At 35.1% G+C, this 16,042-nt stretch overlaps 1 protein-coding gene across 11 annotated transcripts in view; it reads left to right on the plus strand.

Moving 5' to 3' along the window:
* The window catches only part of STXBP5 (syntaxin binding protein 5), a 101,240-nt gene that overhangs the window by 79,089 nt on the left and 6,109 nt on the right, over positions 1-16,042 (plus strand). For 4 of the 11 annotated variants that reach the window (XM_064413647.1, XM_064413649.1, XM_064413650.1 and 1 more), the window contains 5 exons: positions 1,749-1,808; positions 1,905-1,952; positions 8,642-8,692; positions 12,778-13,017; positions 14,417-14,780. In XM_064413647.1, the coding sequence (XP_064269717.1) occupies positions 1,749-1,808; positions 1,905-1,952; positions 8,642-8,692; positions 12,778-13,017; positions 14,417-14,780 (763 nt within the window). The remainder of the gene's footprint in view (positions 1-1,748; positions 1,809-1,904; positions 1,953-8,641; positions 8,693-12,777; positions 13,018-14,416; positions 14,781-16,042) is intronic. The other 7 variants (XM_064413651.1, XM_064413653.1, XM_064413654.1 and 4 more) reach the window with 3 other exon arrangements.

Here is a 16,042-nt window from a genome sequence, read left to right on the forward strand (position 1 = left end):
CAAAAACTCCTAATTTTAATAATTGGTTTCCCCTACCTTCCTCCTGCTTGTTTGAGTTGAGTGTGAGCTGAAGAAGGTTTAAAAATGTCTAAAGTACCAAAAATAGTGAATGGACAAAAGATAGAGGGGGAATGTAATTCTTGCATTCTCCTGTAAAATAGAAACTTCTAGTAGCAAGGCTGGACTGTGCCTTGCTTCCCTTGATTCTGTCCTTTGCTCTCAGTGAATGAGATTAAGTTTATGGTGGACTTCACAATTTTTCCTTTGAAAAAAATCTTGGATGCACCACCCTGGTGTGGAAATAATTTATTGATGCTTGTGAAGAGAGAACTGCAATTCCTTAGGTTTGGTTTGAGTTTTATATCTTTTCTGGGCAAAATCTCAAGACTGAAAACAAGCTTGAAAGTGGCATTTAGCTTTCAGAGGTAAGAGAGGACCTTTTTGAGAAATTTGCTGTGGAGTATTGGTGAGCTTGAGAAGAAGGATGGAGGCTAAATTTAAGGAAACTTCTTTCAGTCCAGAGGTTTTCTAGTAAGAGAATACACAAACACAAAATGTTTGCATGCTACTAGCTCTAAGATTAGAGGATGGGATTGGCAATTGAATGCCTTATTGGTGTTCATTGTTATGATCTGTAAAAGAGACCAGTCACTGTTTGGACGGAAGTCTGCATTTGCTTAAATCCACCTTTCCATGTCCAAGTGAAGTGGAAGCTAACTTCCATTAGAATTCCTCCAATGGGGAGTTATATAGATGAGAGGACTGCGAAAGGGACTGCCTGCCTGTGCAAGTTAGAAGGGTATCCTACCCTTCAGTAGCACAAAATTATAGGGTTTCAGTAGCACAGAACTATAGAAATACTGTGAAAATGCAGGAGGAATAATCTTACCTCCTGCTTTTTCTATAGATGTCAAGCAGTACTAGGCTTAGACTCTGGGAATGTTTATCTGACCTAAAAGATTGTACAGCATTTAAACTGTCAAGTTTTTGTCTTCAGAAGTGCCAAAATGCTTGTGTTCTATTCTGTTTTTACACTTCCACAATATAAAATCCAATTAAATTTTAAATTTTTTAGACAAATTGTTTTAATATCCTGGCCATCGTTTAATTTCATGACAATGGTAAGCCTGAAGCTGTGGTGTGTTGCTAAGATCAGTTTTTCAGGGTTGGGATACAGAAAACGCCAGGTGGCACTATTGGCTCAGAGATGTCTGCAGAGTAGTTGAAGAACTGTGGTCCAACAGTAATTTACTGCACTGGAAAAAAAAACCCAAACAGATTTATAGAACTTGTGTTTATTGTTACAGCTGTGTTTTGTGAATCATAACTTGGGCTAATCTCTGTGTCTGGAGCAATGATTAGTAGAGCCATTTAGTTATTCAGTGTAAACATTTGTTCAATGAGGACATTATTTCTAGCAATAAACTCACTGCAATGTGCAGCATTGTACCTTGCATTGTAAGTTCTATGGCTAATTCCAATATGCCAGAATTGTGTCATGCCAAAGTAATTTGTACTTTATAATATCTAATACAGCTACAGAGAATACCAATATCAGTATTTGATGTTTTCTTTGTATCTTTGTTAAACTCAGATCTTGTATATAATTTTGTATATTATGTATATACATATATTGTATAATATATGTATATCTTAAGTGTATTAATATACATTGATTTTTGTGTCAAAGCTGTATCCCCTTCATTCATGTCAAATGTATATCCATTTCATTCTGTCTCCACTTGTAGGTTCTGGTTCACCAAACAATTCTGATGATGAACAAAAAATGAATAATTTTATAGAAAAGGGTACAGTATTTTTCTTTTCTTTAGTCTTATTTTTTTCTTTAGTTCACCTTTTGGTACACTTAGATTGATTTTTTTTTATTATAATATTATTTACAGTGAAGACCAAAAGCAGAAAGTTTTCCAAGATGGTAACCAATGACATAGGTAGGAACTAGAAAAAAACCTACTCTTTCTAATTCAGTGCCTTACTCTATGCAGCACTAACCCAGCAGCAAAAAAAAGGCAAACAGTCAAATTTCAATGCATTCTATTATTAATTTTTTCATTCTTTACTCTACTTGGTAATTCTGTGGGCTGCTTCTGTACTAAATACACTGGGCATAATAATCTAAAAAATCAAGGATATTGGTGATTTAAATTCTCTGATTTTGCAGTTGCACTTCTCTTTTTCTATATGGATGAAATTCTCATACATAGTAAGAGTTCAGTCTGTACAAGTCACAACATGATTCCACTATTTTGTGAAGGTGTGCTGGTTTTGGGAACATTTTGCTGATGCCATTTCTTTTTTATATGTTGTATTCATGGCCATATGGTCAGATTTTTTTATATGGCTGTGGTCAGGAAAGAGGTACTATCATGATTTCATTTATTCATTTGGAAGAGGACTGGCTTGTATATGTATAAGTATTCCCCACTGCTGTTCCAGAGCTGTATTTTTTTTGCATCTAACAGTGACACAATACCTTACCAGCTCTAAACTTGTGTCTTAATTTGGTAACAAAATTGCCCTGGGATATGTTGTATGCAGGTAGATTGAACCCTTTCACGGCTGGAATGGAAATAACTCTGCTTCTGACAACTGGCTCATTAAATAAATGAAAGCAAGAGGCTGTATGATTTAGCTTTGGGAAAGGGACTCTTCTTCCTTAACTTTGATATGGTTACTTTGATTGCAGAATCACTTTGCTACTGTTCATTTTGTTTTCATTTAGCAAATTAGTATGTCATTGTAGGATAATTTCATTTTATCTCTTCAGTCAGTTTAGGTTGAAATTACATAGCAAAACTAGTTGCTAAGCCACTATTTCACAGGTTGTGTGGAAGCATAGCTTGAAGGAGGAAGAGATTTCTTTTCCTGAAGTCTCCCTTTTGTTTTTCTGTTTGGCAATTTAAATTTTATCCCAAAATATTAATCCCTTTCATCATAATTCAGTATTTGAGGCAAAGAATCGTTCAAAATTCAGGGAGACAAACAGGAGTATGACAGAGTAATCCTTGAAATCTGAGAATGAGCAAGTACTGTACAAAGGGCATATTTTTGCTTTATGTTGAGATCTTCTTGCAATGACATCAGAAATGGCAGAGAAAATTAGTTTTGGGGCAGAAAAAGTGTGAATATAAGTCAAGAAAGCAAATTACTGTCAATAATACATTATGTGAATTCATCTGTAATTAAAAAAGAAATTAGTGCCTTTTACATGAGCATTCAAATGTTCCCCTAAAGGAATTTCAGGGTAACTAGAACCTAATGTTCAGGTTGAGAAAAACAACACCTAATCTCGTGCGTGTTAAATCAATGTCCTTTGAGGTAGTTTCCCTTTTGTCTCTTATGAAAATAAGACACACTGTCTTGTGCAAAATACATGGAAAATTTGACTGACTGCGACCTCGATTTTTTTTCCACTTCTTTTCAAAGAGTTATGTTAGAGCATTAATAAAGTATGCTAATGAGGATTCTATAGAGCCATTCACATCTGTTTCAGCTGTAAGCCTTTCAACTGAAAGTGTTTGAAATGTATTTCACAGCTAAAAAAAGCAAAACATTTATATATAAGCAATGCATTCTTCAGGATGTAAGTTATACTGTGATTTGTGTAATTTGCACAGTTTACTGGAAGCTTAAAGATAATTATTTATTTTTCATTTTCATAGTTTTGAGTGGGTTGCTGTGCACTGAATGTGGTTGTTTCGCTACCATGTTTTCTATAGCTTATCTGGCATGCTTATTCTAGCTCCTTCTGAACTTACTTCTAAGCTCGTTCATGTAAATAAAACACCTTTCCTGTGTTAATAGTTGCATGGTTTTGCTTTTCATTGTTTTAAACTAAATTGACAACCAAATGTGCATGGACAATGAGTTTTGTAAAATACGTCGCTGTCATCAACACCACCATGTTGTATGAAACAAATCGTTTGCCATCAACTGTATTCTCAGGGATGAATTAGATGTATTTGATCTATATGGCATGATCATAGCTCTCTGCACTGGCATACAGAGCACTCAGTTCAAGTTCTTTCCATTCCTTGTCAATGGGTAAAACACAAACTGCTAAATGCGGTGCAAAACAGAATTAAAATAATTTCCATTGGTAACTTCAGTTGCTGTTAATATCACACATGTGTTTGCCCCATGGAAACAAGAAGCAAGGGAATGCTGCTAGCAAAGTGTGGAGTAATTTAATTTCTGTGCTAGGGCTGCAAGGTGGTAACATCATACACACAGTTATAAACATGGAGCCACTGTCAATTTATCACTTTATTGCAACTGATGTAAAGCATCATCATTTCTACAGATTTCTGTAAAACAATATGCAAATGCTTCATGCACCAACATTTTGATCAGTTGGTCTGGCTTGTTGTCTTCTTCTAAATGCACAACTGTGAATGCTCAGTGCTAAGGAATGGATAGTAAATCAAGTTAAAGACCTGTCACGAATTTGTTGCTTATGGGTCATGTTTCCCTTTTGTTTGCATCAAAGATGAACTTCAAAAAAATCATAGTTAGTTGTTTCCTTGGAGATATTGAGATACTTGATTTAACTAAGCATTTCTAGAAATTTTAACAAGTGCTCTGGCCATTACTGAATCCAGCCCATTCACTTACAAATGTCACTTATTTGACGGTATAAACAATATGCTGTGAAGTAATATGAAGGAATATACTAAATGTAAATTAATTTACAGAAAGAAGAATTGGTAGAAAGTATTTATTTTCTAAGGCTGTGTCATTTTTATAGAAAGACATTGGGATCCAACTTCAGTGGAAGCAAAATCTTCAGCTTTTTTACTCATAATTTGGTAAATTAAGTATTTGGCATATAGAGATACATATGATTAAATATTATAGCTACAAATTGTGTTGGAAGTTAAGATGTAACAACCATTTCTGGAAAAACCTTTAGTAAAGGTGCCTGCAAAATATGGCAGATTTTAAAACCTTTATAACTGTTCTAGTAGCCTATGTGTCAAACTTCTTCGAAAAATTGGTCTCATTTATTTCCTGCACTTTAAAATTTAAAAATAATTGCAGAGAGTATTAGTAGACAGACTTAAGCAGAGTAGATTTAGTTCCAAACTTTTGTAATCCCTGCTGTTAGTACTGACAGAAGTTTCTCATATTTCTTACATTCTAAGCATATACCTAAACTTTTAAAACATTTCTATAGTAATTGCCATTACAGCTGTTTTAATGGAAACAAATTTTAAGATGTTCATAATTATTTGCCCTAATGTCAAAGACCATTTCTTTCAATGTGTTTTTAATACTTTGATCTAGTTTTTGATGTATACAAGTACATGTTTTCTTACAGATTGTTATACAATGGTTTTATTATTCTCATGTGAATTTTAGAGATTTCAACATTAGTTAATTGGTAATGTAAATATTTCACTTTGGGTAGTTGTCAAATATAGAATAACTAGGGAGCTTTGGTGTCTCTAACAAATTCTAAGCTGCTTAGTTATTTCTCATGTGATGTTATATGAAATAGGCTTCATAAGTTGTTCTCTTAGTTGTCAAAGCTCCAAGACACATCTTTTTTATAATCTTTAGAATTTTATTTTAAAATAAAAGGAATGGAGAAGTCACTGTATAGCTTTAAAACTGATGTGCCATAGATTTTAAAATATGAGCTCGGGATAACCCACTGCAAATGAAATGTAACTCTTGCTGCTAAGCCACAGCTTCCTATGGTGAAGCCTTCTCAGGCTTCAGGTTTTCTTCATTGAATTGAAGGTTGTTCCTGCTATATTGACACATAATATTTTATTGAAAGGCAGTCTTTCATATTTTAACACCTACCTTCCCAAGCCTGACCTGTGAGAAATCTCCAAGAATCCCTGGGTTTGGACCATTCGCTAATATGATACCTAATTATATACGTTGACAGAACATGTGTGTGCACCCGTGTATTACTCTAGGTTTTCTAATATAGAGAAATATTAAATGTAAGACTAAATCCAGGCAAAACAGTCACTGTTGCCTTGAGCAGCAGTGTGCCAGGATCTCTGTCTGGTCTGCAAATGCTGCAGCAACAAGGGACATACTGAACTCTGATATGGCAGCTCCTACTGGAAGTCAGCCACGTGCAGCAGGAGCAGTTAGCATCACCTCTGTCCTGTTGTACCGCTGGAATGAAAGCCTGACACTGAATGCTCTCTCTGTAGATTTCCATTCTATACCTTCCATTTTGCTGATTTATATCTTTTGCTTTGTACAAGGTATCTAGCATGTTGCTGGTTTTCATCTGACAAAAAAACCTGAATTTATCAAAAATTGTAAAACTTAGGCCAATGTGAATGCAAACAGGGCTTTTTTTTATACTGAGTAACTTTAGTTAAAAAGGGCTTAGCAGGTGAAATTCCTATTTTCTTACTGCATGTTTAGGCAGTTTTTTGTTTAAACACAAGATGGCACCATTGCTGTTGGAATAGGTCCTTATTTCTCATTTACATTTGAATTATTGAGGTTTCTGACACATTAACATATGTTTTGAAATGTTGGGGGTTTTTTGCACAGCACAGTAATTCACAATTTCCAGTAATTATATCCTTTTTAACAATTCTTGTATCCTCTTGTCCTATTAATGAGGCATAGTTCAGTGTATGTTGAAAATTGTCTGACAAATTTGTTTTATCTTACCAGCCTAGTTCACACAGCTGGTCTTTCACTAAGGAACAAAAAGCCAAAATTGGATCAGCTCTCAGAATCCAACACATTTGCCTATACTCGCTATTACATGTTATATTATCTGTAACTTTAGAATTTTTTTTTTTGGTCAGTTCTCTCCCAGTTGTTAAGATTTGGCACAATGTTTCTATTTGAAAAGCCAAGAGTGACTGTACTAGTCTTCAATTAGTTAAATAGGTTATTTACACATGGTAAAAGCTGTTAAAAGCGAAAAAATAGTTATTTTCTGTGTACACACTTGAGGTTTTCTTCAGTACCTCAGCTCTTATTATTTAAATGTCTAACAGAGAAAATAAGTGTTATGAAGAATGCCCATCCTGAATTTCACTGTTCCAGATGAGATTTAATGATCTCTCCAGAAGCAGTTTTAAGTTCAAGCTGACAGCAAAAAGATGGGCTCCTCATCACTACTGCTGTTGTATACCCTGGTTTTCTGTTCCTATCTCTGAGCTCTGATCTGAAATAGGAATTTATCTTGTTTGGAAGCAACCTTTGGCAGAAACATCATTTAGATGAGTTTTGGCCTCACCATTAAGTTAGGTATTTGCCAGTGCTAATGCTAGGATGGGGGTACAAAACACACAGTCAGGCTGCCCTTTTCAGTATCAGCCTGCACTAAAATAGGTGGTTAGCATTTCTGCCTAAGAGTAAGTAATTTCAATTTAATTCAGGCATACCTTTAACATTGACACATAAAGGAAATTAGAAGATTATTTCTGGAGTCTTGTTCTCAAATTTTTATGATGTATTACAGGAATAAAACTGTTCAACTATTCAGATAACTAGAATTTGCAATATTGATGCGCATAATTTATGATACAGTGAAGTATTTCACTTTTGGAGGAATGGAACTAACTTTAAATCACATGCTGTTCTTCAGGATATGTAGAAATTGGAAAGATTTCTGTTAAAGCGATAATTAGAATGAGGTAACTCCATTTTTAACAGAGAAAAGCAGCAGGATTCAGGCTGCTTTGAGAGTACAAGGTACTCATAGAATTATGAGGCTAAGCTCAGTATCTACTTTAGGAAAAGAAATATTACCCATGCGAGATCATAAAAATGATACATCAAAGCAGAAGCATGTGGCTGACAAATAAATTTAGAGTGTAGTCCTGGTCTAGCAGATAAACTATATTAAAATAATTCCTTCTCCAGTAATTACTGAAAGTAAGATGGAAGTGATATGTATGCCTACTAGTTTATTTGTGATGGTTTTTGTAGCAACATTTGTTTGTATTGTGCTGCAGTTTAAATGGACTGCAAGATTTCAAAACCTATAAAAAGAATTTCTAAGTCAGGGATGAGTTGAAGTGCTGTTTTTCACTTGAGCAGTGTTATCAAAGTCTTTCTGGTTTTTTGAATGTCTTGCAAATGTTTGTACACTGCTGATTTTATGATTATTCTCTGTAATGTCTTCATTTGTCTCAGGTTGTGGATTTTCTGTCAGCTGATTAACTTTTTACACATGTGCATTAATTTTAGTATAATTTCAAGTCCTTTTTTTCTATTTTAAATGTTTCAGGTTTGATCAGAAAGTGGGGCATAAGAAAGGGGGATAGGATCTTAACTTTTTGTAAGAATCAGTGCACATCCTTGTAATTCTGGCCTCTCACCTGAGGGTTTAAAACTTGAGGTTGAGTCAAAGCCAAGTGCATCCAATCCATGAAGTCCTGCCTAAAGCCTGAAGAGAAATCAAGCTCAGCAAAAGTCATAAGTTGCTGTATTTAGGGATTTTGCTGTCTTCCATGATTTACTTTGTACCACTTACTTGAGGAAGTGAGGCTCTGCCTTAGTGGAAATCCTTTAAAGTACCTCAATGAATGTAATAATTATATATTAAATATTGCAACAGAAGCAAATAAGGACCAGGAAAATTATGTTTATTCTTTTTAAAAAAAAGATATACTTCACTTTTCAGCAAAGATGTCCAGGAAGCTAAGTTTGCCAACTGAGTTAAAGCCTGATTTAGGTAAGTTTATATAGTTGATTTTATTTTTACTGAATCTGAATGTGAGTATGTTAAAATAAGAGGGCTAAATTATGTAAGCTATTGTGACTTTATGTTGCATTTATCTGAAGTGTAGAAATAAAATTTTAATTCCACTCTTTTTGGGGACTCTCAGGCACAAAATGTCATTGCTGTCATCATAAGGTAAGCCTGCAATTCCTGTATATGGCTTATCACACTTTCATCATAATTTTTAGGTATCTGTCACTCACTTTATCAGTAGTGCTGTGATAGCAAAAGCGTGAATAAGCAGACAGCATTAGGAAAACTGCTGCTGCCTGTTTAGGACCATCTGATACACTTTAAATTGAAAAATGAAATATCTTAACAGGATATGTTGAGGAGCTCTCAACAAATAGTTGGGCATAGTTTTATAAATGTTAATTGTCTTGTGACCACTCTCTCTAAAGCAAAGCAATATGCAACTGTTTGGATGGATGACCAGTCTGAGAATTTATTTTTCTTGAAAATGCACAGTAACTTTTTAATAAGGATCAGTTCAGTTGTGAGGTCTGTGGTACTAAAGGTCATTGTGTTGCCCAAAACAATGTACAAATTAGTCATTTGGGGGTTTTTTAAATACTTTGACTGCCAGCTGTTAGATCCAGCTCCTCTGACTTGTTCTCTAAAGATGATGGGGGACAACTGTAGACCTACAGTAATAAATGCAGCTCCCTTCTGCGTGCCACAGCTTGCTCCTCTCTCTGCAGCAGAATTTCTACCACCAGCCCAGCAGAAGACAGCCAGGGTCAGATGGGAGCTGTAGCACTGTGTGTTTGCCAGGTGCTGCTGCTGTCAACCAGGGGAAAAATCTATGGCACTGGAATATTCTCAAACTGAGCTGGACCGCCCTGATTTACAGCTTGCCTCTCTCAGAGAAATGTTAAGTTGGAAGCAATTCTTAGAGATTCTTTATCCAAGGATTGGCAAGGATCATTTGGCAGGGATACAGATATTTTGACAAGTTAACCTCTGATCTATTCATGTGCCTCCAATAAAAAAGCTTTTTAGAAATATACCAGACAAAGTTTCACTGTTGTGTCATCTAATTAGACAGATTTCCTGTTATTTAATCCAACTTCCTTGCTTCCATTTTAACTTTTTCTTGTCCTTTGCACAATAAACAGGGATAACACTCCCTATTTTTGTTAGTATTTTTTTTATGGTGTTGAAATCTGCCATCATATCTAATTTCATTTTTACAGAATTTTTTTTTCTCTACAGAAATTAGTTCCTTCTTCTTTAGGTTATGTTATGTAAACCTGGGGTGGCTTCTGTTAACCTCCTTTGGAATTGGAACTTTTCCTCATCTTTCTAAGCTCAGTGTCTGGAACTAGAGCAATTTGACTGTGACCATGTCGGCACAGAAGAGCTGAAGAATCTGACGACTCTTTTCAATATGTTTCTGTTTTTTCACAATATGTTTACTAATGGTTTAGGGATAAATTTGGTATAGGATGAATTTCATATTAGACAAACTGGAGCATGTTTAAACTTAAGTATCAACCAATTGTAATTCTGCTGTTTTACTCACAGTTCTTTGATGGCAATAATTACTTGGAAGTGTTACTTTTTCCTAATGAAGACTGGTGAAAAGTGAATGCGGAACTTTATTCAGCACTTTCCAATCTTAAAAAGAGTTACAGTGTTTTCTACATCACTTAGTATTTGCTGTTCATTCTACTGAAATAATGGAAGGGTTTTTTTGTCACATCATTTCTGATAAACTGATAAAATTGTTTGTACCTTCTGAATTTCAATAGCCTTTGACTGATTTTGACTTTGCATACATGTGAATATCTGTGCTTAGAAACCTCATTTTGGTCTGTGTAAAATTATTCTAGGTTTTCAAGTCTGTAAATCACTTTCTTAAGCAGTTACATTTAATTTTGCTTCTGTCTTTTCTTTTAGTGATATAGCTTTTGCATAGTGTTCTTCAGTGTTGGCTTGCTTATATTTTTGTCACTTATGTGGCCGTGTCTATGGGCTGTAGGAGACAACTGAAATGCCTTTCTCCTAAATTCATTATCCTTATCATTGTCTTTCATTTCTTTCCATAGCTTCTTGAAACCTACTCTTTCATGATCTTGTTCTTTCAAATTAATTTTCTGTCGTTAGATCTTTAACCGACTCCTCTTCCTCTCTGAACAAATAAAATCTAAACTATGTGTTTCTGTATTTATGCTCTGCTTTCTAAAACAGAAGTTATCTTGATCATACCCTTGTCTGCATTATACCATTGCTTTTCAATGTTCTAATCCAGTGATTAAGATGCTACTGCCACTAGGTGCTATTCCTTGCTTTACTTGCTCAAAAGAGCCTCATCTTTCCATCCTTCTGGTGGTGCGTAGTGATTCATGACACTGCTGCTCCTTCCTCTGCATCAAAATCTAATCCATTTACAAACTTCTTCCTTGACTTCAGGATAAGTAGGATGCACTAAAGCAGTTAAACTTTTAACCCTCTGTTCTCTCTTCTGAATGGATTATCCACTCTCAAAAATGCCCATATGTCTGACAAGTTAGTTTTTGTTGGTTTTCTCCTGTCCATTCCAATGCTTCTGGAATTTGTACACATGTTCATCAAATCAAATAGCTAGAAGACACAAATGCACATGTAAAGCTATGTTTATTGTAGTTACTGTATGATTGGTTATATTCAGACTGATTAATCCATGTTAAAGTTGAAAAAAACCCATTAAATTAGTAAATATTCAAGCCTGGAAAAAAACAAGCATCATAAGAGGTGGTGGTCATTAGAAGACTTATAAAAACAAATTATAATTTTCATTGTTTTACACTGGATTTATTGTTTTTAATGTGAAAACTTAGTATGTCAACATCTGATTGTGTTAGTTCCTATAATCCATGTTTTATATTTGACAGCTAAAATTCAACAGGACGATGGTTTTTTTCTATCCTTGTTGGAATGAGGCAATTCCTCAGAAGATTCACTGTTTGTGTTAAGTAGATGTGTGTATTTAGTCAGTTGAAATCTAGTATGTATGCTTTCCAAATGCATGTTAGATATTCTTTGTATAAAGTTTTTCAATAATTTAATGAAACTAACATAGCAGTAGTTCCAAATAGTACATGGTTGAATGTTGTTCTTTAGATCTTAATCCTGCTTTAAAATGTCAATTGCATCTATACCCTACTCAAAAGATTTTTTGAGTTATTTTTTTCAAAAGCATAATATAAATTGCATCCAACTTTTGCTGGTGAGGGCTGTCTTCTGCTATGACTTTGCAATTATGAAATAAGAAAGTACAGCATTAATTTGTGAATGCGTAGATAAATTCAGTGTCTGCTGATGTATCAGCCACACCTACAGATAGCATACAGCAAGAGTAGAGCAGCACATTTACTTTTGTTAACATTAGAATTCACTTGTTGCTAAACAGTGAGCAAGACATCCGGAAGGGCTTTAGTGCTATTACTGGCACTATGCTACAGCATTCCCAGTAGAAATCTTCAGCTTTGCATAGCAGTACCAGATGGCATTTGGTAGCGTTTGTTTTTCTCTTACTAAAAGTTTGGGGGTGTGTAAATAGCCTGTTAGATCTCCTGCACACTGTTTCCTAAAGTGGAGCAATATTCTGAGTCATACAGGTTCCATGCTATCATGCTGTGCAGATGTCACTGCATTTCCTATAGTAAAATAGTTGTATCTTCCTAAGATTGGTTAACTGTGTTCCATGGGAGCCAACATTTTTTCATCTGCCCAGTGAAGTAAATTGGCAGAGAGGTTTTAAAGGAGTACCACTTGATGACTGTTATTCTCTGGCTCTAGATGACAGAAATATGCCTTCAAATTGTTCATGATAATTACCTAATGGCAGCCTCTGCAACAAATATTGGGTGCTTTGCTCAAGAAACAGCTGGAAATTGGGGAATAAGGAGATATGACTTATGAAGGATAGGGGTACAAAAATCAACAGCATTATAGTTAGTAAACAGTTGATGCTAAAGAACAACAAAAAAAATTAAATTCTCTTAATCCCTCCAATTTGCCATTCTTTTTAATTAATACCAATTTATTTTCAGATGTCAAAGACAACTCTTTCAGTCGATCCCGGAGTTCTAGTGTAACTAGCATTGATAAAGAGTCACGCGAGGCAATTTCAGCTCTTCATTTTTGTGAGACTTTCACAAGAAAGGCTGATACATCACCTTCCCCATGCCTGTGGGTTGGAACCACGCTGGGTACAGTGCTTGTCATTGCGCTGAACTTACCCCCAGGAGGAGAGCAAAGACTTCTTCAGCCAGTAATCGTTTCTCCTAGTGGTATGTACAAAGCAGACAGGGTAAAGTACACTTTGATGAAGTATTGTTGTCGTTCTTCATATTTTTTAAGAAACTTGGGATTTGGGGTTTTCTTTTCAACGATTGATTAATTTAAAATATATATTGCACTGATTTAGCTGATAAGTTTAACAAGCTAGTCTGGTTACTTTGTTACCAGAGTTTCTCAAATTGGAAAAGTATAAAGTACAATTTCATAAAATAAAAAATATAACTTCAGTGTTTACTTGCTGAGAAAGCATTTATCGCTGTTAAACAGAGATAGCAGAAGACATGAATATTATCAAATCCTCCGTTTATTACTGTTTTTTTAGTCATGAGGTAAGAGTCAATCAGTTTTCCTGCAGTGAAAAAAGGGAGTGCAAACTGAGGCGGTAAATAGAACAACTAGCTTGAAATATTAGTGATAAATAAATTATTTTTGATTGCTGGGAAAGGTTTTGGATCTTATTCTGATACACAGCAACTGATTTTGTTGTGATTATGTATTAATGGTTTATTGGATAGACTGTTAGTCAGAGATTTGGCTTTCCTGCTACCACTGTCTCATGCAGAACAGGCTGCTCTAGTCCATTTTACTACACAGATGGTATCAAACGTACAAATTGCCATGCCATTTGATTTTAGGAATGATGAGGAGTGGACATCTAGACCATAAATGGGATTTTTGCCCATTGAGTGAGGGATTGGCAGCAGTGGTCAGATTTGGTAACATTTGGTCATAAAGGCAATGCTGCAGGCTAGGCAGTTGTTTCCCCTTTGGATCTGCAGCATAATCCTTAAAAGATATTGCTTTATATTTTGGATTTAGCAAATGTTCATGTTACTTATGTGTGAATGAATTAAAGTAAAATAAAATTTATTTGCTTAAGGTCTGGCCTACAGAGACAGTGATTTGAACAGTAAGGAGGGAAAACTTTTTCATTTAAAGCTAGAGAAGTGCATTCAAGTGTGAACTGCAGGGGAGAAATAAAAAAAACGCACATGCTTGTCTCTAAACCAATTGAAAGAAAAGGTGGTGCTCACTTTGACTAATACATTTATTGTTGATATTAAATATACTGTGTACTCATCAGGAGAGAATTAAGTGAGTTGCATTTGTGACACTGAACATAAATACAGATGCATTTCCCTTGAAGTTATTGAAAGAGTATGTACCCACTTTACCCTTGAAAATTGGTTTAACATTTTCATGGTTACATTTGTGCTTCATTGGTTTTTTGATTAATGCCCAAGGTTTGTGTACATCTGTTTGGCTAGGAAGGCAAACTGAAGTTCTTGTTTTCTTTTAATTCTCCTAGCTTCTTAAAGGAATGTTTTGTAGCTTGGAAAGCAATTTAGGAGAACTGTTTTAGAAATGTGCTCAACTACTCTTTCCTAGGAACCATCCTGAGGCTAAAAGGGGCAATCTTGAGAATGGCTTTTTTGGACACCACAGGATCTTTGGTCCCACCAGCACATGAAACCTGGAGAGAACACTATGAAGATAAAGATGAAAAAGAAAAAGCAAAAAAGCGACGACCTGTCTCAGTGTCCCCTTCTTCCTCTCAGGAAATCAGTGAAAACCAATATGCAGTGATATGTTCTGAAAAGCAAGCAAAAGTTATCTCACTGCCATCCCAGAACTGTATTTATAAGCAAAATATAACAGAGACTTCTTTTGTTCTTCGTGGAGACATAGTGTCGTTGAGTAACAGTATCTGCCTTGCATGTTTTTGTGCCAATGGACATATTATGACTTTTAGGTAAGACCTGTTTGATAGTAACTTAAATACAAAAAGAAGTAGTCCTCTGCTACAAAGAAAGGTTCCTTTTCCACAGGATGATGATTTTTTTAAAAAATTACATTCACTCAGTGTTGGTGATTCTCTAATACTTGAGCCTGAATAATTTTGATTGGACATTCCTGTTAGTTATGTCTTTAACACATGAAAAAGTTTATCACTTTAACTCAAGCTACACTTATTCAACACATAGTTCCAAACAGGTGATATAGGTCCATGACTCCAGGTTTGTCTAAAAGCTGAATTTACTTCCTGATGGAGAAAACTGCCTTGAGTCAGACCTTTAGCTTGCACCTGACCAGAACTCTGCCTGTTTTTGTGCAGCTGTTTGCATCACACTCATGCCTCAATATTTTCTTGTGTAGCTTGCTTGTGCCTTAAAGGCTTAAACTCAGTCTGTGAAGGCAAGATTAACTGCCAGTTGTATAGTAATAAGTCATCTAAAGTAAGGGATTTATGTTATTAGTTTAAACATGTGTTGTAGTAGTAGTAGTAGTGTTTAAATATACTTACAGGTCACCTGTGTAATTTTCATCTCCTTAATCTTAAATGTTTTGATGTGCTATTTTATTCTGAACCATCAGTGTGTATATACTTACACCGTTGCACCTGCAGTTTAGTTGTGGCCTGATAAGATGAATGTGTAATGTGTGGCCCTATGAAATTATGCCAGTGAAGTTCCTAAAAGATTATTTTAAGGTTGCCAAAAGAAGCTTTCAGCTTGGAAAATTCTGTAAAAATTATTTGTTTAGGAAGTTGTTAGGAGTAAAACTAAAACTGATACAATCTAAACTTGTTTTTAATTGTAGTATGTAAGTCTGTAACTCCATTGGTGTATATCCCATCTTTTATGTGTTCTAAACATCTCTAAAAAATGCTGCTCACCTTGCAAGGCAAACTTTTTTTTTTCCTAATTAAAACTAAACGTAGTAATGTTCAGATACCATATATTGAAAAAAATCCTGTCTTCTTCAGGGTTCACATTGTTCTCTGCATATGTGGTAAATTATAAACGCTGATTTGTTACCTTGTGTGGGGAAGTTGGATTCCAATGCTGAGCTCCATTTCGTAAGCATGAATTGCTGCTGGGGATGGACATTATGTGCAGTTCATGTAAAGTTGTCAGAGCGCTGTATAGTACACAAGGTGCTCAATACTTAACTACTGATATACATTCAGATAGGACTTAGTAACAAAGAAATCTGTAACAGAAATTATGAAAA

The sequence above is a fragment of the Passer domesticus genome, chromosome 3, assembly GCF_036417665.1.
Source record: "Passer domesticus isolate bPasDom1 chromosome 3, bPasDom1.hap1, whole genome shotgun sequence".
Classification (NCBI taxonomy): domain Eukaryota; kingdom Metazoa; phylum Chordata; class Aves; order Passeriformes; family Passeridae; genus Passer; species Passer domesticus.